We start from the raw sequence: 26,705 nt of genomic DNA, 5'->3' as shown, positions 1-26,705 counted from the left end.
ACTTCTTTAAGCAGGGAATCCCATTTTGCGAATATGTTATGAAACCAGCTCACAAAAATATAGAAAAGAGAGATCAATGCCTTAGAATTCAGCCTCTTAGAGGGGGAAACCTCCTTTACATTACACAAATGAGCAATTCTTGGATGATTCAAGTGACAAAACCTCCTTTCTATATATAGGAGTCTAAGGAGTCATAATATAACCCAGCCGACCTAACAATAATAATATAAAGCCACAAAAACAACAATAGAGGGATTCTATGGGGCACAATAATAACAATATGGGGACAATAGGGGCACAACAATATTAATAAGGGATACAACTACAATAGTAATGTGCTAATCACTAGTATTATAGGAACCCAACATGCCCCTCTCCTTTAAAAAAGTGTTGTCCTCAATGCTTGAGTAGTTATGGATGCTTCTGTATAAAATTCGCGTCCTCGCATGTGGAATCTTCAGCAAATAAGTTCTTCCACTTGATAAGATACTCTGAAATTGATAGATTATCGTAACTGTCAAGTTTTTGTTTCTGGGACTGCTTCTAGTTCCAATATAATTTTTCCTTCCTCGTCAAGTTCTGGCAATATTGTTTGAACTGGGAGCTTGTCGCCTATAACCTTCTTTAAACATGAAACATGGAAAACTGGGTGCAATCGAGCAGCTGCAGGAAGCTCCAATTTGTATGCCATAGTACCAATCTTTTGCAACACCTTGTACGGACCATAATACTTTGGTGATAATTTATTATCCTTCTTAGCTTGCTTGAGGGACATTTACTTATATGGTTGTAGCCGTAGGAATACCCAATCACCTACATCAAAACTTCTTTCACTGCGATGTTGATCTGTCCGTTGTTTCATTCTATTCTGTGCCAAGACGAGGTTATCCTTTAAGAGTTGGAGGACATGTTGTTGATGTTCGATGTGATCTTCCACTGCTTGAACCTTAGAATTTTCTCTTAAATATGATGTGATGGATGGTGGCTGATATCCATAAAGTGCCATAAATGGGGTCATTTTTGTTTATGTATGGAAGGAAGTGTTATACCACCATTCAGCCAGAGGCAACCATTTGACCCATTGTGTCTGTTTATCATATACAAAGCAATGAAGATATCCTTCCAAACATTTGTTTACTAGCTCAGTTTTCCCATCAGATTTAGGATGATAAGATGAGCTATGAGCTAACTGAGTACCAAGACAAGAAAATAATTCTGTCCAAAAATTTCTAGTGAAAATGGGATCTTTGTCACTTAGAATAATCTTTGGGTTTCCATGTAGCTTTTGAATTGTTTCCATAAATGCAGTTGAAACTGTACTGACTTTAAATGGATGTGATAATGCACAAAAGTGTGCATACTTGGTAAGTCTGTCAACAACCACCATGATGACACTCCTTCCCTTAGACTTGGGTAAACCTGTGATAAAATTTATTGGAGCCTCCTCCCAACATTGGCTTGGAATGGATAAAGGTTGTAATAGAACCGATGTCTTAATTGTTTCAACTTTATTTTGTTGGCAAACTAAACATTCTGCCACAAAATTTTGAATATCTCATTTAAGGCCCTCCTAAAAAAATTCCTTCTTAACCCTGAGGTAAGTTTTTAAAAATCCTGAGTGCCCTTCTAAGGGAGAAGTGTGCAATTCCATAAGAATCTTTTGTTTTAGCTGGGAATTCTTACAGAGGCATAAGCAATCTTTGTACCATAACGAATCATTTTGCTAGCTAAATGTATCATATGTACTAGATTCTTGTTGTAACTTTCGAATAAGTGCCCACACTTCTTCGTCTTTCTTCTATTCCTCCCTTTCTTTGTTCTAAAAAGTATTTAAGGCTATCATGATCCGTTTCTACCTTGAAGTGTCTTCCCATTAGGTAGGGTCGCCATTTCTTAAGTGCATGGAGTATTGCCAACATTTCCTTCTCATAAATAGCTTTGTGTAAAGACTTTCCCTTGATTGGATGACTTTCAAAAGCAATGGGTCATTCATCTTGCATTAAAACACCACCAATTCCATTTCCTGAAGCATCACATTCCACAATAAAGGTTTTTGTGAAGTCTGGTGTAGCTAAGACCGATGCTTGGCACATTGCCTCTTTAAGATGCTCAAAGGCCTTTGTTTCTTTTGGAATCCATGAAAATGCATCTTTCTTCAATAATGTTGTTAGAGGTGCTGCTGTTCTCCCATAATTCTTAACAAACTTGAGATAATACCCTGTCAACCCGAGAAATCCTCACAGATGCTTTATGGATGTGGGGATTTTCCATTCCTTAATGGCTTTAATTTTGCTAGGGTCTACCTTAACTCCTTCATGAGATACAATATGACCCAAATATTCCACCTCTTGTACTCCAAATAAACATTTGGATCTTTTTTCATATAATTGTTTCTTCTCCAATAGTTGTAGCACCCTATCAACATGTTCAACATGATCCTTCCAAGACTTGTGGTAGATTAACATATCATCAAAAAACACTAACACAAATTTTCTAAGGAATGGTTTGAAAACGGAATTCATCAAACCTTGAAATGTTGAAGGTGTATTGGTAAGGCCAAAAGGCATGACCAAAAATTCATAATGGCCCTCATGAGCTCTAAATGTTATTTTCGGAATGTCTTCAGTCTTCATTCTGATTTGATGATATCCTAAATGAAGATCCAACTTGGTGAAGTAAATTGATCCATGCAATTTGTCCAGTAATTCATCAATGACAGGAATGGGAAACTTATCTTTAATAGTGAGCTTGTTGAGCTCCTTATAATCTGAACACATGCGCCATGATCCATCTTTCTTGTGCACCAATATTACTGGAGCAGAAAAAGAACTTTGACTCGGTTGAATTATACCAACCTCTAGCATTTCTGCAACCATACGTTCAATTTCACTCTTTTGGGCATAGGGATATTTGTATGGCCTGATGTTTGGAGGAACACTTCCTGGAATCAGATGAATAGCATTATCATGATCTCGAATAGGTGGGAGACCTTTGGGAGTCTCAAATACCTTGGAATGATTGTCCAAGACTTTTTGGAGGTTTGGAGAAATAGATGATTCCTATGTGGAAACATCTAGCGAACATAATTGTGCAATTACACCTCTTTGTCCCTTTTTTAGAAGCTTTGTCATACCGTTAGAGCTGATTATCTTTCTCGGTTTCCCCGCAATACCCCTTAATTCAACTTCCTTTCCTTCCACCAAAACTTTCATGAAAAGTTCTTGAAAATTAAATCTATTGTACCCAAGGATTGTAGCCATTGGACTCCTAGTACAACATCAGCACCTCCCATTGGAATGGAAAGCATTGGGCTAGTCAATACATATTCTCCCGTGGATAGCTTGATATTATGGAAATTTCTAGAGCAATTTATGGTTCCTCCATTTGCAACCATCACTTGAAACTCTAGTGATGGATATAAGAAGCAATTCAATTCTTTTGCTACCTTACAATGAATAAAATTGTGGGTACTTCCTGAATCAATCAACACTATTACCTTTTTCTTCTTGATTTTTCCTTCTATCTTGATGGTTTGAGGAGTGGTAATTCCTACCAATGCATTACAAGATATGGTCGGATTCATTTCTTCTTTATCTAGGCTTTGTTCCTGGAGTATATCCTCTTCTTTTGACCTTTCTTTCTCCTTTTCTTCTTCCTCTTCACAATCTATGTAGAATAATTTCTTCTTAGCACACTTATGACCTTTAGTGTATTTGCTATCACAACTGTAACAAAGCCCTTTTTCTCTTTTTTATTCCAATTGTTGTGGTGTCAATCTTATAGGTTCTGGAAGACTAGGGGCAAAAAAACACTTCCATATTTATAGTTGTGAGTGGTATGCTTCCTGGTTGCCATAATTTTGCTTTCCATTTTTCTTCCTAACTTGAATGCCTTCTCTAATGAATCAGGTTCCCAAAGGTGAACATCATGCTGGATGTTATCCTTTAAAGTCCCTATGAACACATCAATCCTATGCTCCTTTGGAATATTTTTTACCCTTATGTTCAATTTTTGGAACTCCTCAATGTGATCCATTATTGAACCCTTTTGTTTGAGACTTATCAATTGGCTAAAAAAAGTGTTTCTTTTTGTATCCTCATAATGTGCTGTCAATTCTTCTGTAAAAATTGCCCAAGTGATAATTTGTTTACGAGAGCAAAGCCATTAATACCATACAAACTGATTTGGTTCCAAATATAAAGTTGCAATACGTACCTTTTGTGTGTTTTGCACATTATTGAGATCGAAAAATTGCTCCATCTATAATATCCAGGTTGCGGGATCCTTGCCATCAAACTTCCTCATATCGGTTTTTGGAATATGGTGGGTCTTCAATCCAACATTAGAGTCTATGGAATCATGCTTAACATTTCTTTTGTTCTCATCATGAGTTTCCTTTACTACCCTTTCACCATTAGTGACCATTTCTTGTAGCAACATATTCATATTTATCTTCAATTCTTCCATCTTATCATCCATGCCATCAATTTTAGCATCCATGCCATTCATCTTAGCTTCCATGCCATCCATCTCAGCTTCTACACCTTTCTTTAAACAATCCATCTTAGCTTCTACACCTTTCTTTAAACGATCCATCTTAGCTTCTACATCTTTCCTTAAACCATCCATCTTAGATTCTGTTGCTTTTTGTGCAAGTGACACTTGTTGTACTTGGTCTCGTAATTTTGATATATAATGTTGCATTTCTTCCTCTTATTCATGAGTCATGCTAGAGCTTTCAGGTTGCTTACTAGGTGTTTTCATTTTCTTTCCTCGGGGCATCAATTACCGATTCAAACTAATTTTTTAAACTAAGTTTATGCAAAAATAAAAAATAAAACTACACACCTTTTTTCACTTTGTAGAAGCTTGATATTGAATCTGATGTATCTCTGCAATTTCAGATCATCCAGTTCTAAAATTGCGATTTGTAGTAGCCCTCTGTGTCCTCTTTCCAATGCCATCAGTTTGATCCAAATTGGATTCTCCAAGGAAGAGTTATGCACAATATCCCAGGATGACCTGATTATAGACTAGTTCAGTAGAGAGAACTTGTACGACGTGCCATGAGTCACTGTTTCAACCTTTGGATCTGAAAAAGATATACATGAAACTATAGTCCATCCTATTTTTTTAACTTCTTACGAAATTTCAATCCGATGCTCAAAGAGAAAGTTATGATGATTTTCCCCAGGTCACCTGTTTGGAATGTAATTCAGGAGTCTACAAAAAGACCAACTTCCTCAGATCATATCTCCCCAAATATAGCACGAAAAGCTCTAAAATTTGGGCCCAAGATTCAGTGCGATTTCTTCTCAAATGGTTTTTTTTTTAGCTTCTGAAACGTTGCAGAAAAAAGTTATCGCGAATATGCCACGATGACCTATTTGGAGCAGTGAAACCCTAGAATCCAAAGCTCTAATACCAAATGTTATGAAACCTGCTCACAAAAAGATAGAAAAGAGAGATCAACGCCTTAGAATTCATCCTCTTCGAGGGGTTAACCTCCTTGCACAAATGAGAAACTCTTGGATGATTCAAATGACAAAACCTCCCTTCTATATATAGGAGTCTAAGGAGTCATAATATAACCCAGTCAACCTAACTATAATTAATATAAAGCCACAAAAATAACAATAGAGGGATTCTATGGGGCATAGTAATAACAATATGGGGACAATAGGGGCACAAAAATAGTAATAAGGGATACAACTACAATAGTAATGGGGTAATCACTAGTTTTATAGGGACCCAACAAAATAACATTTCTTTATGATATTCATCGATTCTGGGAAATTCCGCTCTTTATCCTTCATATGATTTCTACCAGTTCAAAAAGTCAGAAACCTTCTTAAAAATTGAATCATAATCAAGCTGTAAATCTACAACTTGATTTGTAATGTTATCGCTCTTTTCACAATGGGAATTCCATTGCGAGATCTTTTGGCAGAGCGTTTCTTCCTGTTGCAAGAGTTGGGCATTAAGAGCGACCGCTTCTGTGATAAATTCCTCAATCTTAGGATCATCCTTATGCAGTCCTATCATGGTCTGTAACTATTCTTCTTTATTGGCCAGACTTCTTTGATAATCCAATTGCATTTTCTGGAACTCCTGCTAGAATTTTGTCAATTGTACCTCTTCTTCTTGACTGATGTTGTCCTGCTATAGTTGTTGTTCCAAAAATAGAATCCTATCCTCTTTTTTTTTAATAGCATTTGAAATTTAGTTGCCTTATCAATTGTTGCAAAAGAATATACCCCTGCGGTCTGAGAGAGTCTAGATAGGTTTTCCGATGGGTCTGTAGTTGGGTCTTTCCACTAAACATCCAGAGGTTCAGCCTTTGGAGAGAGCATGACATCTATTTTTCTTTTCATCCTTTACCTCCTGACAACAACGTTATGTTGAGGGCTATAAAAGACATCTAGAGGAGGAATCTCCTCTATTTTCAATACAATTTTGGATGACGGAGCAACAAGAATATGCTCTATCTCGTGAGTATTGGTAGCCCCTTCCACCACCATTTTTGTGGCTGTCTCTCCTAGGTTTTTCGGTGGCTCTGCGCTCTTTTCCTCAGTGTTATTAACTCATTAAAATTTTCCCATTATTTTTCTAGATCCATTATAAGTGGATTTGTTGGCTTCGAAAGGGAAGTGGGAGTTTTAGTTTGCTCTGGGGACAAAGCCTGCTGATCAGGCTTCTCTTTAGATTGAGTTATATCTTTAACTGACACTTCACTTCTATTGTTTTCACTTTTAGACTATTCATCAGACTTTTCAGCCAGTTCTTTTTCAGAATTGGATTTAGACTTCTCTTCTTCTTAACTTCCACTTATGCTAATACTGGGAGTGGGCTACCTTATTGGTTCAATACACAATTTATCTAATGGGGCCTTCTTTAACCTCTGTTCTTTTTAATTGTTAAAATTTTGAAGTTTTTCTTGATCAAACTGAATTTGTGCCATATGTAAGACCTCTCTAAAAGTGTGCTTCTGTAGAAAGACATCGTCAAAAGAATCTTCTTCATTGGTAAACACTTTTATTTTAACCGCTATGGTAAAATTCTTTACAACACCAAAGGGATCGTACTGCCTCCCCAGGAACTTTGGTAGTTGTAAACATAGCATATTATCAACCTCTTTAAAAGCATGACCTAAATCAAATAATGCAAAAGCCCCACAAACTACAGGGAATTGAGGCAAAATGGCCTTCTTAGAATCCTTGAGTACTTTTCTCATTCACCACAGGTCTGGTAAGCTATTTCTCTGGCCATTAGTTTGTTGGAGACATATAAAGGAAGCACGTGGGGGGAAGTAATGCTACCAAATACCCTGATGTATGTGAATAATTCCTCCTCGAACCACCTTCCCGCAGGGAGAATGTCAACTTCAGCTTCTGGGGAGAATCTTGGGGCGTCTTGTTGGCCGGATAAATCGTTCTTGTGGACAAGACCGATCTCCCTAGTATCAACAGATATCTAGCAACAAGCAGGACAAGAAAATCTACCTTTCTCTAAATATATTTCGATTCATTAATAAAAACTTAGAGGTGTTTTAGACCCTATCTTAAGTCCAAAGCTAGTTTGTGGCAGCCATGCTTTGATCATCTGAAAGAGTTTCCTTTTGAGAACCTACAATCACAAACAAGCACACATCAAATAACACCTGCATAGATAATATAATAAATCATATTCATCATGGTGATCAAGGAATCCATGAAATAAACCATAAAACACAACTTATTGAGAAAAATAAACGTGATTGTATTAATCTTTGAAAATAGAAGAACTTTACAACCTTTGGTGCCTTGATGTTGTACAAGCTCCTCCCAGGGTCCGAAACAGAAATCTCCTCTACTTTGACAAGCCTCACACTCTTTCAAATGAGATCAACAAGGTATGTAATCTTTCCTCACAAAAGCTCAATTAGGAAGACTAAGTTCCAGCAGCATTTCACCTCAAAAATATTTAGCTTTCAACGTCCTCTGTAACTAGCCCAATGCTTCATTTTATAGTGCAAAGGAAGGAGGTTATAGGTCCACCTATGAAGGGATAGGGTCCTCCTTCAAAGGGATAAGCTCCTCGCATCAAGGGGTTAGCTCCTTAAGGTATGGGATGCATGAACCTTAAAGGAGCGAACCTGCCACCTCAAGATTCCTTCTAGAACCTTCCAAAAATGACTCAAAGTGAGTTTTTAAGAATGTACTTGTGCCTTTTTGACTTTTAGAGGGGTTCGCACCCATTACACAGAGACAGAGCGGTCAGGTATGCAGGGGACATGACCAGTAGGTGCGGGACCGCAGGTAATGCTAAGAGAAAGTGCGGAACTAGAGTTTTAGAGACTTTTAAGGGCTTTCTCTTATTTTCAAGGCTTGACATGAAGAACTTAGGTTTAAGACTTGCAAAGGAGGAAAGTATGAGTGGTGATAGACTCACACCGATTGCAGAATGTCATGGTGACAATATTTTGTGCAACATGTCTTTGTTATAGAGCTTTTTATGGGTAGGGAGCATCACTCCAAGACAAATCTTGTAGAAATGTGGGATGAAATTGGATTCCCAAAGTTCTTTGTGATAAACCTGAATAGGAAGAGGGTTTTGTATTGTCCATATCCACCCCATGATAGGAAAATCGAAGACAAAACAAATGGCGTCCATGATGTAGGAACTTAAAAAGAATGGAGGGTAAACCCTCTGAGCAAAACTTCTTTTAGTTTGATATCCTAAAATAGCAGAGGCTAAATTATCTGATAAAATCTGGGCCTAATCCATTATGGTGGCATTGGTGGCCACATCCAATAAAGGCAACCATTCTGATGAAAACTTGTTGATATCTGTCTTCCCAAATAGTCTACATAACATTGTAGCAGCGAAACAATAAAGAGAACAGAGAAAGCCAGTGGCGTACATACCGTTTTTATCCTTCTTTTGTGGTTCCTCCTTGGCAGACTAGCGTTTTGTGCAGTCTGCCACATCTTCGTTCTCTTTGGAAAATTTTTCTACAAATTGCTTGTTGTAGGAAGCCTAAGGTTCTAGAAAGTGGTACATGCGTCTCAAATTGCTTGGGGTAAATGACCCCATGACTAGTTGACTGGCCATCTTGAGCTCTCTATCAGATATATCTGCATGATCTATGACCCATTTAACCATATTAGTGTAGGGAAGTATCTTCGGCCTCACCACAATATGATGTAGAAACGAGCATGCAAGCTCAGTTAAGGACACTTCGGAGGAGCAAACTGTAACCTTCATAATTCTTGGGTTTTCCTCTTCTAACATTCGGTACATGGATTCCTAGGTAGATATCCCTGCTTCCTTAGTATAAGTGGTGTCTGTGAATAACAAAGTCATTTCTGACTTTTCAGATGCAGGAGCCTTGCCTTTCTTTTCCATTACGTTGTGTGCTGCTCTGCACACTGCTCCTAAAAACTGCAAGTAGAGAAAAATGATACAATAAGGATGACACGAACAAAAATAAGGTGAAAGGAAAGATTTTAATTCTTTAAATCATATCAAAGATATAACCTTGTCTGAGATGGTCCTTTTACCCTGATCCGAATTTTTTTTAATAAATAACCACTAATGGACTGTTAAGCTAAAACGTAATGCTCATAACTTTGCATCGAACGACGAAAAGTACTGCCATAGGACTCTGAGCCCTTAGATTTGTGATAAAGCGATATTGCAATTTGCTTCGCAATATCGCAGATCGCGATATCGCAAAACCTATTATCATTAACAACCATTGTTTCATCGGGCGGCTGCGATATGCGATTTGTGAGAAGCTTATCGCATTTCGCAATATTTGGACATTTTACTTTAAGTGGCGCTGCGGAATTTGAAATCTGCGATATGTGATGAGGTTGTAAGGCTTTGTGATCTCGCATTCTCACAGATCGCATTTTAAAGTAGTTCTCTGTGTAAGAGATGTTCGTCATGACCTTTTTTGTGATGCGATACTAATGTTTGAAGAACGAGTTTTGTGAAAGGTTTACGTAATATTTAAGACTTTCCGCTTTCAAAGCTTTTCTTGGGTTTTACGGCCATATAACACTTAGGTATGGAAAAGGTAAATTTACACGTTTTAGCAAGTTTCACGTTGATATCTTATTTTATTTTAAACAAAAAGCAATATTAAATACTAAGTTTTGATTTTTTGAAAGGGTCCCCATTTATTAATGTTATTGCTAACACTAATAAAAAGGGGGGTTGTTGATGGTCACAACACAACAATAAAAATATATCAACTACTTAAATTGTGTGGTTGGTAGTTTATATACAATATAATCCTAATCTAACCTTTCTTATTTTCTCACTCATAGTAATTTGGAAAAATCATAACATCAAAACTTAAAACCAAAGTGTTAAACATTATATTAGTTAGATATATATATGCATGATTTCCAAAATATTTCATATTCATAAATAATTTTTATTTTCAAAAAGTTTAAATATAGATGTAATATCTTTTTTTTTTAATTTAAATAATATAATAATTAATCATAAAGATCCAATCATTCAAATTACATGAGCAAATCACATAATGTTTTTCTCTAAAATTAAGAGCTATAGCACAACTATTCATTTTATACTGTTTACATGATGTCATTTTATGTTTGATAATTTGCTTGATAATTTTATAATTATTTAGGTAAATTTGAAAGGGTGAACAAATTTTCACATGATATCATTTGTTATTTCATAATTTGCATGATAATTCATAATTTTATTAAGTAAATGTGAAAAAAGTAAAGATAGATTTAAATAGGCACGGCAGTTACTATTCCAAATTCCATTAATTAATAAAGATAAAATGGGAAAACTCTATTAACATTTTTTATTTATAACTCTAAAATAAAAATTTAGATTAAAAAAAAAATTAAACTACCAACATTTAACAAAAATAATATATCGACATAATTCTATAAATATAACGCTTAATATTCACCCTCATTTATTTAGCTGGCTTTATTTGTTATCCTTGAATAAACTACCGAAATAGTCCAAGATAACAATAGGCCGTCATCTTTCATTTATAACTATATGGGAAAAAAAAAAAAATCTACCAACGCTCTACAAAGATGGAATATAACGTAATAATAATTATGTTAAATATAACATTTAATACGCACCCTACCTAGCTTCATTTTGCACTTCTTACTCCACTTTTTTGTTTCCTTCTGGCAGATCCTTTCACCCCATTCCTTCTCCTCCCCTACTCCAATGGATTGTCACGGTTTCTTCCTCACCTTCTCTTTTCGCCTGTACACCATGTGACTAGCGGCCGAACCATTCTCTGAATTGGAACCTATGGCAAGGGGAAAGTTAACGATAGCCCTGGCTCCTCGGATTCTGAAGGCAGCGCGGTCATATGCGAGAGCCGCTTCTTCGGCGGTGTCGAAAGTGCCCAGCCAAACTCTAGTCCTCTTGGTGGGATCCCTAATTTCCGCTGCGAATTTACCCCACTTCCTCTGCCTGACTCCTCTGTATTGTCTAGCCCTGATCTGCTTCATCTCTCCATTGTGCTCCGCATGTGCCTGTGGCTTTACCTTAAACGCCTCTGCTCTCGTAACTTCCCATACAGAAGAAGAGGACGAAGAGCCTTGTAGTTGTGTATATTTATTGTGATTCTCTTCTGATGTTGATTTGCTGCTCCTATTTTGGCATGAGCCGCTGCTAGTGGTAGAGGCTCGGAGATAATCCTGGCCACTACTAACGGCGGGCGAGATGGAGAAAGCTGAGGAGATGGGTGGATTTCCTCCTAGCCGATGTAGATCTATGATATCAATATCGTCCTCTTCTTCCAGCAAATGGTGGCGAATCAACTCCAATACATGCAACACGTTCATGCTCGCCGCTCCTGCAACATCCATCGTGCTCTCTCACCAATAACTGTAATACTCACGTCTGTATCAATGCATCTCAATTTTTCCTCATCGAGACAAGCGGCTGGTAAGAGAATGAGGGAGAACTATAAAGCCTTCAGCGTTATTTGGCTCGCTCACTAATCTTTCCTGCAACTACACTGCATCTGGGCGGGGACGGCTAGCAATATATATACGAATATATACAATGCTATTGGGTTATTGGATATTAATGGGCGGGGTAAACCCTATTGGATATTAATGGGCGAGGTAATACATGTCACAGGCTGAATTTTAATTGCTTAAATGCACCCTGTCACAACAAGAAGCAGCATGAATGACCTTATAGCATTATAATACATGTCACAGGTTGAATTTTAATTGCTTAAATGCAACCTGTCACAACAAGAAGCAGCATGAATGACCTTATAGCATTATATATATTGGTGGCTTATTATTATATATTTTCATCAACGTGCAGTACGTCCTCGTCAATCCGTCTTCAGTGGCGACATTCAGCACTCGAATTTAACGTCACAGAGGACCTACTTGACAGTTTTAAATTAGCATTGAACGTCAAGAGTGACGTCCTTTAATCCAAACGTAAATTTGACATTGCTAATATATCGTGAGACTTCAGAATTTTTAAAACACAGTATGTATCTATGGTATATGAAATAATAGTTATGTACATATATTTTATTTTGATAGGTTGGTTTGCTTTTCGTGATTGAAATCTCCATGTTCCATGTTTTTTTTCTTCATTAAGTTAAATTGATTCGATTGAGCTAAGTTGACTTTTAATAGTTATGTAATATTTTATGATATTACAATTTCTAGTTTTTACTTATTATATAATAATAAAGTTGTTTATTGAAGATAGTGTTTAGCGAAAATTACATCTTTTCGAACTTACTAAGTGTGATTCATTGTCATGACAAGATGGAGAATCATATCATGGCTACAAGTTAAATAGAGGGAGTAGATCAATCAACCCCTTTGGAACTAGTAAGTGTGGTTCACCATGAGGACAAGATGAAGAATGAGATCATGGCTACGAGTTAAATAGAGAGAGTAGATCAATCAACCACTAGAAAAATCAGCTACTATTGACCAAGGAAATGGTTATTGAGCAACAACTATAATTGGCTTGACCAAGAGATAGGGACATGAAAATTAATTGGTTAATTAATTAATTAGTAGATAGTCTATTTATTTCTATTAACTTCAACTAGAACTAAAACCAAATCATTTAATATATTCTATATTATTTTAACACTATATAAACTATAGGAATTATTCTAGGGTATATAAATGATTATTGATACTTATAGGAATTATTTTAAGATATATAAATGATTATTAATTAGATCACTTAGTTAGTTTGATAGTTGACTAATTAAATAAGTTTAATTATTTAACTAAATATGTAACTAAATATGGAATATTTTCTCCTAGTTAAAAGCTAAATAAAGATAAAATGAATTTATGTTAATTCTATTATATGTAGCTATTTAATTTATTAGATAATTCCATTAAGATATTTATATATTTTAATCTAATAATGATATAAATAGGGATTATAACTAATATTTATTAATCAAATAATTATTTTATACGTTTATAATTATTTAAGTTATGTTTATATATAAAATATTATTTATCTATATATCAAGTTCAATAAAGCCCAGTAAGGTGTAAATTATTTAAAAAATAATAATAATTCAAGAATTATAACATAATAACAAAAACACCTTATTTTTAGTAAAATATAAGATAACCAATATATAAATAGATAAATGAAAATAAAAATAAATTTTATTTATATATATATAGAGAGAGAGGGGGAAACAACAACCTATAAGACAAGGGAAAAAAACCAAAGAAGAAATCAAAACCAAGAGAGAAACACGGGGGCGATCTAGGAGGAAAGGGTAGGTATCCAACAACTATTGATCTTCTATCCGTCATCCCTGTTGAGATTATTCGACATCCTTTCAATTTCTGTGGCTTCTCTAAACTTTCGGTGATGAAACTGTGTAATTCTGGCAATAACCTGTGCCTCCTCAACACAAATATGGTGTTTAGTCTTCTTCGCGTGTTCTATAAGGGCTAAAGACAAATGTCTTCCATGTTTGATGTTGGTTGAGTGCTCATGAATCGTTTGATTAATACAACCCCCAATTTCCCCAACTTAGGGGGTCCCACATGAATATGGAATAACATAAACACCTTTCATGTCCTTGGGTCCATTGGGTCTTCTACCAATCTAAGGGATCTATGAATGGTGTTAAGGGGTCTAAAGTTTGAGGGAACATTATGCTTCTTAAGGATCCTAGCAATCTTGTTAGTAGTCCCTTGGATGAAAGGGAGATGAACACCGTATATTCGATCTTTAGGTCCCCTGATGTGATTTTCGCTGAAAACGCTCCTCAATAAGCTTGATATCGATCACAAAAGCTTAAATTCTATAATGAAGTTGTTATTTTAAAGTTTTTATTTTAATAAAAAATAGTAAATATTAGATACCATTTTTGGGATTCAACTGTGTTAAGTCATTCATCTATGACCATTTCCATGAGAGGTAGTCGTAACTCACTAATTTCCCATATTTTTGAATATTCCTCTTAGCACTCGTTGCATTGGGTGATGCTCATAGGGGTGAAGAGGTGGGATTGAAACTAGTGAAATGAATCACATAGTGTCAATCATCACTTTGGGGGCTTGCACCCGGTAACTAGGACTTCCCAGGAAGCCACCCATCCTAGACCGCCTCTGGCTCAAGTGCGCTTCACAAGTTTTTCCCACAATCAAGCCCACTTAGCTTGCTACCCCATTTGCAAAAACTTACCAAGTATTGTGCCTCGTGAACCATTCAAGTAGAGTTCCCTTCACTCTTTTGAATTAAGTATTGGGGGTTTTCACAGTGCATTATATTGTATATCATTTTCGGGATTCAACTACATTAAGTATGTCATTCATCTATGACCATTTCCATGAGAGGTAGTCGTAGCTGACTAATTTCTCATGATTTTTGAATAGTCGACTTAGCACTCATTGCATTAGGTGATGCTCACACGGGTGAAGAAGTGGGACTGAAACTAGTGAAATGAATCACATAGCGTCAATCATCACTTTCGGGGCTTGCACCTGGTAACCTGGGAAGTCCTGGTTACTGGGTGCAAGCCCCTGAAGTGATGATTGACGCTATGTGATTCATTTCACTAGTTTCAAACCACTTCTTCACCCCTATGAGAATCAATTGATGCCAGGGAAAATTTTAAGGATGGAAAATTATCTTGATGTTAAAAACATTGGCGAATCTCACTAGTCCTTAATATGCAAACTATTAAATATTTATTGATATATTTGTAAATTTATTCAAATTTATAATGATTTTATATATACTCTCTATATAATGGTGGTGATTTTTAAGCTAAAATAATTTCATATTATAAATTTTGGGCGAATCATTTTCATAAAAAATGGAGATTGGTGAATATCTTTTTGGAAATATAATGGAAAATTATCCCAACTGCAAATATTAGCCCCTAAAATTTTCCATGCCTGATGCAATGAGTGCTAAGCGTACTATTAAAAAATCACGAGAAATTAGTCAGTTACAACTACCACTCATGGAAATAGTTATAGATGAATGACTTAACGTAGTTGAATCCCAAAAATGATATCTAATATAATGTATTGTGATAACCCCCAATACTCATATATATATCTATATCTATATATATATATATATAGATATAGATATAGATATAGATATAGATATAGATATAGATATAGATATAGATATAGATATAGATATATATATATATATATATATATATATATATATATATATATATATATAGAGAGAGAGAGAGAGAGAGAGAGAGAGATGTCTTAAATTTTATCGAAGAGTTATGCGGTATTTTATGATATTACACTTTATATTTTTCACTTATCATATAATAATAAATTTGTTTATTGAGGAGAGTTTTCGATGAAAATCACATCAAAAATTATTTGTTGACCCGTTTCGAACCAATAAGTGTGGTTCATCGTCGGGACAAGATGAAGAATTGGATCATGGCTACAAGTTAAATAGAGAGAGTAGATCAATCAATGGCTAGAAAAAACAACTACCAATGACCACCCATTGGCCAAGGAAATGGTTACAATGGACCCGGGAACAACTATAATTGACATGACCAAGAGATAGGGAGAGGAAAATTAATTGGTTAATTAATTAATTAATTAGTTGTTAGATCTATTTATTTCTATTAACTTAAACTAGAACTAAAACCTAATCAATTAATATACTCTATATTATTTTAACACTATATAAAATATAAGAATTATTCTAGGATATATAAATGATTATTAATTAGATAACTTATTTAGTTTGATAGTTGACTAATTAAATAAGTTTAATTATTTAACTAAATATGTAATTAAATATGGAGTATTTTCTTCTAGCTAAAAGCTAAATAAAAATAAAAGGAAATTATGTTAATTCTATTATATGTGGCTATTTAATTTATTAGATAATTCGATTAAGAAATTTATATATTTTAATCTAATAATGGTATAAATAGGGATTAAAACTAATGTTTATTAATTAGATAATTATTTTATACATTTATAATTATTTAAGTTATATTTATATATAAAATATTATTTATTTATATATCAAGATCAATAAAGCCAAGTAAGGTGTAAATTATTTAAAAAATAAATTAATTTAAGAATTATAACCTAATAACAAAAACATCTTTTTTTAAGTAAAAAATAAGATAACCAATTTTAATTAATAATATTACCAAATTACTGGAACAAAAAATAATAATAATAAATTAATTAAAACATATATATATATATATATATATATATATATATATATATATATATATATATATATAAGCAAAGGGGAAACAACAACCCATAAGACGAGGGAAAAAACCAAAAAAGAAATCAAAACCAAGAGAGAAACACAGGGGCGAGCTAGGAGGAAAGGGCAGGGATCCAATAACTAGTGATCTTCCATTTGTGATCCCTATTGAGATTATTCGGCTTCCTTTCAATTTTTATGGCCTCTCTAAACTTTCAGTGATGAAACTGCGTAATTTTGGCAATAACCTGAGCCTCCTCAATGCAAATATGGTGATTAGTCTTCTCTACATGTTTTGTAATGCCTAAAGACCAGGTCCTTCCATGTTTGATGTCAGTTGAGTGCTCATGAATCCTCTGATTAATAGAGCGCCCAGTTTCCCCAACATAGGGGGTCCCACATGAACATGGAATAACATAAACACCTTTCATGTCCTTGGGGTCAACCCGGTCTTTTACCAAATCTAAGGGAGCTACAAATGATGTTAAGGGGTTTAAAGGTTGGGGGAACATTATGTTTCTTAAGGATCCTAGCAATCTTATCAGTAGTCCCCTGGATGAAAGGGAGATAAACACGAGAGATTCGATATTTAGGGTCTTTGATGTGATTTTCGCTGAAAACTCTCCTCAATAAACTTGATATGGATCAACAAGCCTAAATTCTATAATAAAGTTGCTATTTTAAAGTTGTTATTTAAATAAAAATTACTAAATATTAGATATCATTTTCGGGATTCAACTGCATTAATTAAGTCATTCATCTATGACCATTTCCATGTGAGGTAGTCGTAACTGAAAAACTTCTGATGATTTTTTAATAGTCCACTTAGGACTCGTTCCTTCCGGGGCTTGTGCCCAGTAACTAGGACTTCTTGGGAGGCCACCCATCCTAGATCATCTCTAGCTCAAGCACACTTAACTGTGGAGTTTTCCCCACAATCAAGCCCACTTAGCTTGCTACCCCATTTGTAAAACCTTAGCAATTATTATGCCTCGTGAATCATTCAAGTAGAGTTCCCTTCACTATTTTGAATTAATTATTGGGGGTTTTTGCAGTCCATTATATTATATATCATTTTCGAGATTCAACTGCATTAAGTAATTCATTCATCTATGACCATTTCCATGAAAGGTAGTCATAACTAACTAATTTCTCATGATTTTTAATAGTCCACTTATCACTCATTGCATTGGGTGATGCCCACATGGGTGAAGAAGTGGGATTGAAACTACTAAAATGAACCACATAGTATCCATCATCACTTCCGGGGCTTGCACCCGGTAACCTAGGAAGTCCTGGTTATCAGGCGCAAGCCCCGGAAGTGATGATTGACGTTATGTGATTCATTTCACTAGTTTCAATCCCACTTCTTCGCCCCTGTGAGCATCACCCAAAGCTAAGGAAAATTTTAAGAATGGAAAATTATCTTGATGTGAAAAACATTGGCAAATCTCACTAGTCCCTAATATGTAAACTATAAAATATTTATTGATATATTTGTAAATTTATTCAAATTTATAGTGATTTGATATATACTGTCTATATAATGGTGGCAATTTTTAAGCTAAAATAATTTCATATTGTAAATTTTGGGCACATCATTTTCATTTAAAATGGAAATTGGTGAATCCTTTTTTTGGATCAATCATGGACAATTATGCCACCTGCGAATATTAGCCCTAAAAATTTTCCATGCCCGATGCAATGAGTGCTAAGTGGAATATTCAAAAAGCATGAGAAATTAGTCAGTTACGACTACCTCTCATGGAAACAGTTATAGATGAATGACTTACTTAACGCAGTTGAATCCCAATACTTATATATATATATATATATATATATATATATATATATATATATATATATATATATACATATATATACATACATACATACATACATACATACATACATACATACATACATACATACATACATATATATATATTATATATATATATATATATATATATATAATATATATATATATATTATTTTCTTAAATTTTATCCAATAGTTATGTGGTATTTTACGATATTAAAATTTATAGTTTTCACTTATCATATAATAATAAAGTTGTTTATTCAGGAGACTTTTCCGTCAAAATCACATAAAAATTTATTTGTCGACGTGTTTCAAATCAGTAAGTGTGGTTCATTGTTAGGACAATATGAACAAAGAGATCATGGATACAAGTTAAATAGAGAGAGCAAATCAATCAAAGGCTAGATAAAACAACTACCATTGACCACCCATTGACCAATGAAATGGTTACAATGGACTAGGCAACAACAATAATTGACTTGACCAAGAGATAGGGACAGGAAAATTAATTGGTTAATTAATTAATTAATTAATTAGTAGATAGATCTATTTATTTCTATTGACATAAACTAGAACTAAAACGAAATCATCTAATATACTCTATATTATTTTAACACTATATAAACTATAGGAATTATTCTAGGATATATAAACGATTATAAATTAGATAACTTAGTTGGTTTAATAGTTGACTAATTAAATAAGTTTAAATATTTAACTAAATATGTAACTAAATATGGAGTATTTTCTTCCAGCTAAAAGCTAAATAAAAATAAAATGAAATTATGTTAATTCTATTATATGTAGCTATTTCATTTATTAGATAATTCGACTAAGAAATTTATATCTTTTAATCTAATAATGGTATAAATAGGGATTAGAACTGATGTTTATTAATGAGATAATTATTTTATACTTTTATAATTATTTCAGTTATGTTTATGTGTAAAATATTATTTATTTATATGTCAAGTTCAATAAAGCCAAGTAAGGTTTAAATTATTTAAAAAAAAACTAATTCGAGAATTATAACCTAATAACAAAAACATCTTGTTTTTAGTAAAAAATAAAATAACCAATTTAAATAACATGTTAATATAAGATAACCAGTTTGAATTAATAATATCATGTTATTTTCAATAAAATATAAGATAACTAATCTGAATAAAAAATTAATAATATTACCAAATTACTGGAAGAAAAAATAATAGATATATATATATATATATATATATATATATATATATATATATATATATATATATATATAAGCAAAGGGGAAACAACAACCCATAAGACGAGGGAAAAAACCAAAGAAGAAATCAAAACCAAGAGAGAAACACGTGGGCGAGCTAGGAGGAAAGGGTAGGGATCCAACAACTATTGATCTCCCATCTATAATCTCTGTTGAGATTATTCGGCCTCCTTTCAGTTTCTGTGGCCTCTCTAAACTTCTTGTGATGAAACTCTACAATTTTGGCAATAACCTGAGCCTCCTCAATACAAATATGGTGCTTAGTCTTCTCTGCATGTTTTGTAAGGGCTGAAGACCAGTTCCTTCCATTTTTGATGTTGGTTGAGTGCTAATGATTTGTATGATTAATAGAGCGCCTAGTTTCCCCAACATCGGGGGTCCTACATGAACATGGAATACCGTAAACACCTTTCGTGTTCTTGGGGTCAACCGAGTCTTTTACCAATCTAAGGGAACTAAGAATGGTGTTAAGGGGTCTAAAGGTTGAGGGAACATTATGCTTCTTAAGGATCCTAACAATCTTGTCAGTAGTCCCCTTGCTGAAAGGGATATGAACACCGGAGATTCAATCTTTAGGGTCCTTGATGTGATTTTTGTTGAAACCTCTCCTCAATAAACTTGATACCGATCAAATAAGCCTAAATTATATAATAAAGTTGCGATTCAAGATTCCATTGAGGTAAGTAAGTCATTCATCTAATACCATTTCCATGAGAGGTAGTCGTAATTGAATATTTTTTCATGATTTTTGAATACTCCACTTGCCACTCATTGCATCGGGTGATGCTCATAGGGTTGAACAAGTTGGATTGAAACTAGTGAAATGAATCACATAGTGTCAATCATCACTTTTTGGGCTTGCACCTGGTAACTAGGACTTCCCAAGAGGCCATCCATCCTAGATCACCTTTGGCTCAAGCATGTTTAACTGTGGAGTTTTCACGACAATCAATGCCACTTAGCTTGCTACCCCATTTGCAAAACCTTAGCAAGTATTGTGCCTCATTAACCATTCAGGTAGAGTTCCCTTCACTCTTTTGAACTAAGTATTGTGGGTTTTCACAGTGCACTATATTAGATATCATTTTCGAGATTCAACTGCGTTAAGTAAGTCATTCATCTATGACCATTTAGATGAAAGGTATTCGTAACTAACTAATTTCTCATGATTTTTGAATAGTCCACTTAGCACTCATTGCATCGGGCGCTGCTCACATCTGTGAAGAAGTGGGATTGAAACTAGTGAAATGAATCAAATAGCATCAATCATCACCTCCGGGGCTTGCACCTGGTAGCCCGGGAAGTCCTGGTTACTGGGTGCAAGCCCCGTAAGTGATGCTTGACACTATGTGATTCATTTCAATCTCACTTCTTCACCCCTGTGAGCATCACCTGATGCTAGTGAAGATTTTAAGGATGGAAAATTATCTTGATGTTAAAAACATTGGCGAATCTCACTATTCCCTCATGTGCAAGCTATAAAATATTTATTGATATATTTATAAATTTATTCAAATTCATAATGATTTTATAAATACTCTGTATATAATGGTGGCGATTTTTAAGCTAAAATAATTTAATATTGTAAATTTTGGGCGAACCATTTTCATAAAAAATGGAAATTGGTGAATCTTTTTTTTGGAACAATGATGAAAAATTATCCCACTTGTGAATATTAGCCCCTAAATTTTTCCATTCCTGATGCAATGTGTGCTAAGTGGACTATTAAAAAATCATGAGAAATTGGTCAGTTAGGACTACCTCTCATGGAAATGGCCATAGATGAATGACTTACTTAATGCAGTTGAATCCCAAAAATTATATCTAATATATTGCACTATGAACAACCCAATAGTATATATATATATATATATATATATATATATATATATATATATATATATATATATATAATATGTCTTAAATTTTAGCGAATAGTTATGTGGTATTTTATGATATTACAATTTATAGCTTTCATTTATCATTTAATAATAAAGTTGTTTACTGGGAAGAGTTTTCCATGAAAATGACATAAAAAATTATTTGTTGACGTGTTTCGAACTAGTAAGTGAGCTTCATCGTCAAGGCAAGATGAAGAATCATATGATGGCTACAAGTTAAACAGAGAGAGAAAATCAATCAATGGCTAGAAATAATAGCTACCATTAACCACCCATTGACCAAGGAAATGGTTACAATGGACTCAACAACAACTATAATTGACTTGACCAAGAGATAGGGACGGGAAAATTAATTGGTTAATTAATTAATTAGTTGTTAGATCTATTTATTCCTATTAACTTAAATTAGAACTAAAACATAATCAAATTAATATACTCTATTATTTTAACATTATATAAACCATAGGAATTATTCTAGGATATATAAATGATTACTAATTAAATAACTTAGTTAGTTTGATAGTTGACTAATTAAATAAGTTTAATTATTTAACTAAATATGTAACTAAATATGAAGTATTTTCTTCTAGCTAAAAGATAAATAGAAATAAAATGAAATTATGTTAATTATATTATATATGGCTATCTAATTTATTAGATAATTCGATTACGAAATTTATATATTTTAATCTAATAATGATATAAATAGGCATTAGAACTAATGTTTATTAATCAAATAATTGTTTTGTACTTTTATAATTATTTCAGTTATGTTTATGTATAAAATATTATTTATTTATATATCAAGTTCAATAAAGCCAAGTAAGGTGTAAATTATATATATATATATATATATATATATATATATATATATCAAGAATTATACCCAAATAACAAAAACATCTTATTTTTAGTAAAATATGAGATAACCAATTTGAATAAAAAATTAATAATATTACCAATTACTTGAAGAAAAAAAATACATAAATAAAGAAATTAAAAAAATAAATAAAAAATAAAAATAAAAAATATATAATAATATATATATATATATATATATATATATATATATATATATATATATATATAATAGCAAAGGGGGAACAACAATCCATAAGACGAGGGAAAAAAACCAAAGAAGAAATTAAAACCAAGAGAGAAACACGGGGGCGAGCTAGGAGGAATGGGCAGAGATCCAACAAGTATTGATCTTCCATCCGTCATCCCTGTTGATTTTATTCAGCCTCTCAATTTCTATGGCCTCTCTAAACTTCCGGTGATGAAACTGCACAATTTTAGCAATAACCTGAGCCTCCTCAATACAAATATGGTGCTTAGTCTTCTTAGCATGTTCTGTAAGGGCTAAGGACCAGGTCCTTCTATGTTTGATGTCATTTGAGTGCTCATTAATCCTTTGATTAATAGAGCGCCTAGTTTCCCCAACATAGGGGGTCCCACATAAAAACTAGTAAATATTAGATGTCATTTTCAGGATTCAACTACGTTAAGTAAGTCATTCATCTATGACCATTTCCAAGAGAGGTAGTCATAATTGACTAATTTCTCATGATTTTTGAATAGTCCCCTTACCACTCATTTCATCAGGTGATGCGCATAGGGGTGAAGAAGTGGGATTGAAACTAGTGAAATGAATCACATAGCATCAATCATCACTTCCGGGGCTTGGACTCGATAATGAGGAATTCTCGGGAGGCTACCCATCCTAGATCGCCTCTGGCTCAAACACGCTTAACTGTAGATTTTTCCCTACAATCAAGCCCACTTAGCTTGCTATCCCATTAGGAAAACCTTAGCAAGTATTATGCCTCATGAACCATTCAAGTAGAGTTCTCTTCGCTCTTTTGAATTAAGTATTGGGGGTTTTCGCAGTGCATTATATATGATATCACTTTCGAGATTCAACTTCATTAAGTAAGTCAATCATCTATGACCATTTCCATGAGAGGTAGTCATAACTCACTAATTTTTCATGATTTTTGAATAGTCCACTTAACACTCATTGCATCAGATGATGCTCACAAGTGTGAAGAAGTGGGATTGAAACTAATGAAATGAATCACATAGCGTGAATAATCACTTCTGGGGCTTTCACTCGGTAACCCGGGATGTCCTGGTTATCGCGTGCAAGCCCTAGAAGTGATAATTGACGCTATGTGACTCATTTCACTAGTTTCAATACCACTTCTTCACCCGTGTGAGCATCACCTGATGCCAGGGAAAATTTGAAGGATGGAAAATTATCTTGATGTTGAAAACATGGCGAATATCACTAGTCCCTAATATGCAAACTATAAAATATTTATTGATATATTTGTAAATTTATTCAAATTTATAATGATTTTATATATACTCTCTATATAATGGTGGCAATTTTAAGCTAAAATAATTCGATATTGTAAATTCTGGGCAAATCATTTTCATAAAAAATGGAAATTGACAAATATTTTTTTTGGAACAATCATGGAAAATTATCCCAACTAACAATATTAGCCCCTAAAATTTTCCATGCACGATGTAATGAGTGCTAAGTGGACTATTAAAAATCATGTGAAATTAGTTAGTTACAACTTTCTCTCATGGAAATGGTCATAGATGAATGACTTACTTAATGCACTTGATTCCCGAAAACGATATCTAATATAATGCATTGCGAAAAACCTCAATGCTTGCTTAGTATCTCTCTCTCTCTCTCTCTCTCTCTCTCTCTCTCTCTCTCTCTCTCTCTATATATATATATATATATATATATATATATATATATATATTTTAAATGTCTTAAATTTTATTGAATAGTTATGCGGTATTTTATGATATTACAATTTATAGTTTTCACTTATTATATAATAATAAAGCTGTTTATTACAGAAAGTTTTCCATGAAAATCACATCAACAATTATTTGTCGACGCATTTCGAAACAATAAGCGTGGTTCATTGTCTCGATAAGATGAAGAATCACATCATGGATACAAGTTAAATAGAGAGCAAATTAACCAATGGCTAGAAAAAACAGCTACCATTGACCACGAGGGCTTCACTGGAGGAGCAATACCATATCACATGGGTTCATAGTGGGGGATATATATTGAGGAAAAAATGACACAATATATTAATCATATAATAGGGGGTAAAGGGTTTTAATATTGGAAATTATAAAACATGGAGCTTAAATTTAATGGAAAAATATAAAGGAGTGTTAAAAATGATAATGAAAAAATTAAAACCTACAATATCTAGTGAAATTAGGGGTTTTTTTAATTTGGTAAGGTGTATTGAGTTTGTATTGGTGGGGGTTAAGTAATGTGAGTTTTAGAGGTATTTTCCAATATGTAGTCAAATTAGCAGTATTGTTTAATATGCCATGAACACACGTGCTATTTTAGAGATTCATTCAGTGAAGCCCCTGTGCCATTTGTTAAGTGTGAAGCCAAATTCATGCAGGATTCTAGATCCTTCTACACCGCCATTAGTTTCTAGATCTCCATATAAATCACATGTAGGATTTTAGATCCTTCTTCAGCCTCTATAAATTTGTAATTTCTCTGGCCAAGGAAAGCGAGCCAAGGTCCAGTCCTGTTACGTAATGCAAAGTGATTTATGTTCTCCAGTGATTGTTTTATCTATTCCGTTGTTTCTGATTGAGTAATCTTGTTGTTTCTCCATTTATCTGTCTCTGAAATTATTCTTTTCTATTGCCGTTTAAGTCTGAGTATAAATCTGCTATGTGTGTTGTATGCTCTGAACTATCAACTGGTATCAGATCTAGGGTCAAATATCCACTGTGCAAGCTGCTTAGTGCCATCGCCCTATTTTGGCAGCGTTCATTAAAATTTTGGCTGTTACCTCTGGAGCTGTTGAAGGATTTGACCAAGAAATCAGAAATCGCTGCAAAGAAGAGAGTCCAGGAAAAGGATCTGTTCAGGAAATAGCTGAGGAATGTTAAGGCAGTTGCAAGAAATAAAAAGGCCGCGGGCATATGGTGAAACGTGCCATGATGCCTAAAACGTGGAGTGCATAAGTGCTTTACGTGGTGTTCATAATTTTTTTTCATCAAGATTTCACGTGTACAAACCACCATATGTATTTGTGAAATGTGAAAAGGTTAAAACATTATATATGCTTTTTATATTTATATAATTATATGTTGGAATTTTGAAAAGTATATTTTAAAAAGGAGCAGGAATTTTGAAAAGGGTATTTTAAAACGAGGAAGGTCATTATGACTAAATTTTAAAGAGTGATAATTAAAGTTTTATTTTTAAGTGGAGTTTTTGTTTTTGGGCATCGATATATTGAAAATGGAGACAACAGCTACAGATATGGAGAAGTTGAGCGGGGCTAATTTTTCCCTATGGAAATCACAGATGGACGATATACTGATTTTGAAGGATCAATATTTTCTGATTGAGGGCACAACAAGAAACCCTCATCGATGAAAAATGGAGAATGGAATAAGCTAGATGGAAAAGTGATTGCAAAAATCTACCAATATCTAGCAAAGAATGTGTATTTCAATGTGTCCGGAGAAAAGATGTCTGAAGGATTATGGAAGAAGCTCCATCATCTATATGAGAAGAACACGACATCAAAAAAAGTGTTCTTGATGAAGAAGCTTTATAATCTCAAAATGAAGGAGGATTCTTTAGTTGCTGAGCACTTGAATGCATTTAATATTATTACTAATCATATTTCCTCTATTAAAATCATTTTAGATGTTGAAATTAGAGCTATTTTGCTAATGTGTTCTATGTCGGACAACTGGGAAAATTTAGTTGTAGCTATGAGCACTTCAAAAACTATAGGGACCTTAACGTTTGATGATGTCAGTAGCAGTTTAATGAATGAGGAACTGTGACACAAGTCAATTGCAGAAAACCAGGGAGGAGTAGCTCTTGCTCTAGCTGATCGTGGTAGGAGAATAGATTGAGGCCAGCAAGGGTGATCAAGATCGAGAGGCCG

General features: G+C 33.8%; 1 protein-coding gene across 1 annotated transcript; it reads right to left on the bottom strand.

Moving 5' to 3' along the window:
* Positions 1-11,225: 11,225 nt before the first annotated feature.
* Positions 11,226-11,867, bottom strand: LOC149257717 (uncharacterized). The gene has a single exon (XM_089385224.1). It carries the CDS (start codon positions 11,865-11,867, stop codon positions 11,226-11,228), a length of 642 nt encoding a protein of 213 aa, XP_089241350.1.
* Positions 11,868-26,705: the final 14,838 nt, after the last annotated feature.

Source organism: Pinus tabuliformis, chromosome 6 (genome assembly GCF_031772625.1).
Source record: "Pinus tabuliformis cultivar Carrire ecotype Pingquan chromosome 6, CPIR1, whole genome shotgun sequence".
Taxonomy (NCBI): domain Eukaryota; kingdom Viridiplantae; phylum Streptophyta; class Pinopsida; order Pinales; family Pinaceae; genus Pinus; species Pinus tabuliformis.
Note: the sequence above shows the minus strand (reverse complement) of the source record. Positions and strands in the feature narration are given on the sequence as shown.

What these genes read in the sequence shown, in the direction of transcription:
- LOC149257717 (XM_089385224.1), bottom strand. Translation starts at nt 11,867, where the DNA reads ATGGATGTTGCAGGAGCGGCGAGCATGAACGTGTTGCATGTATTGGAG.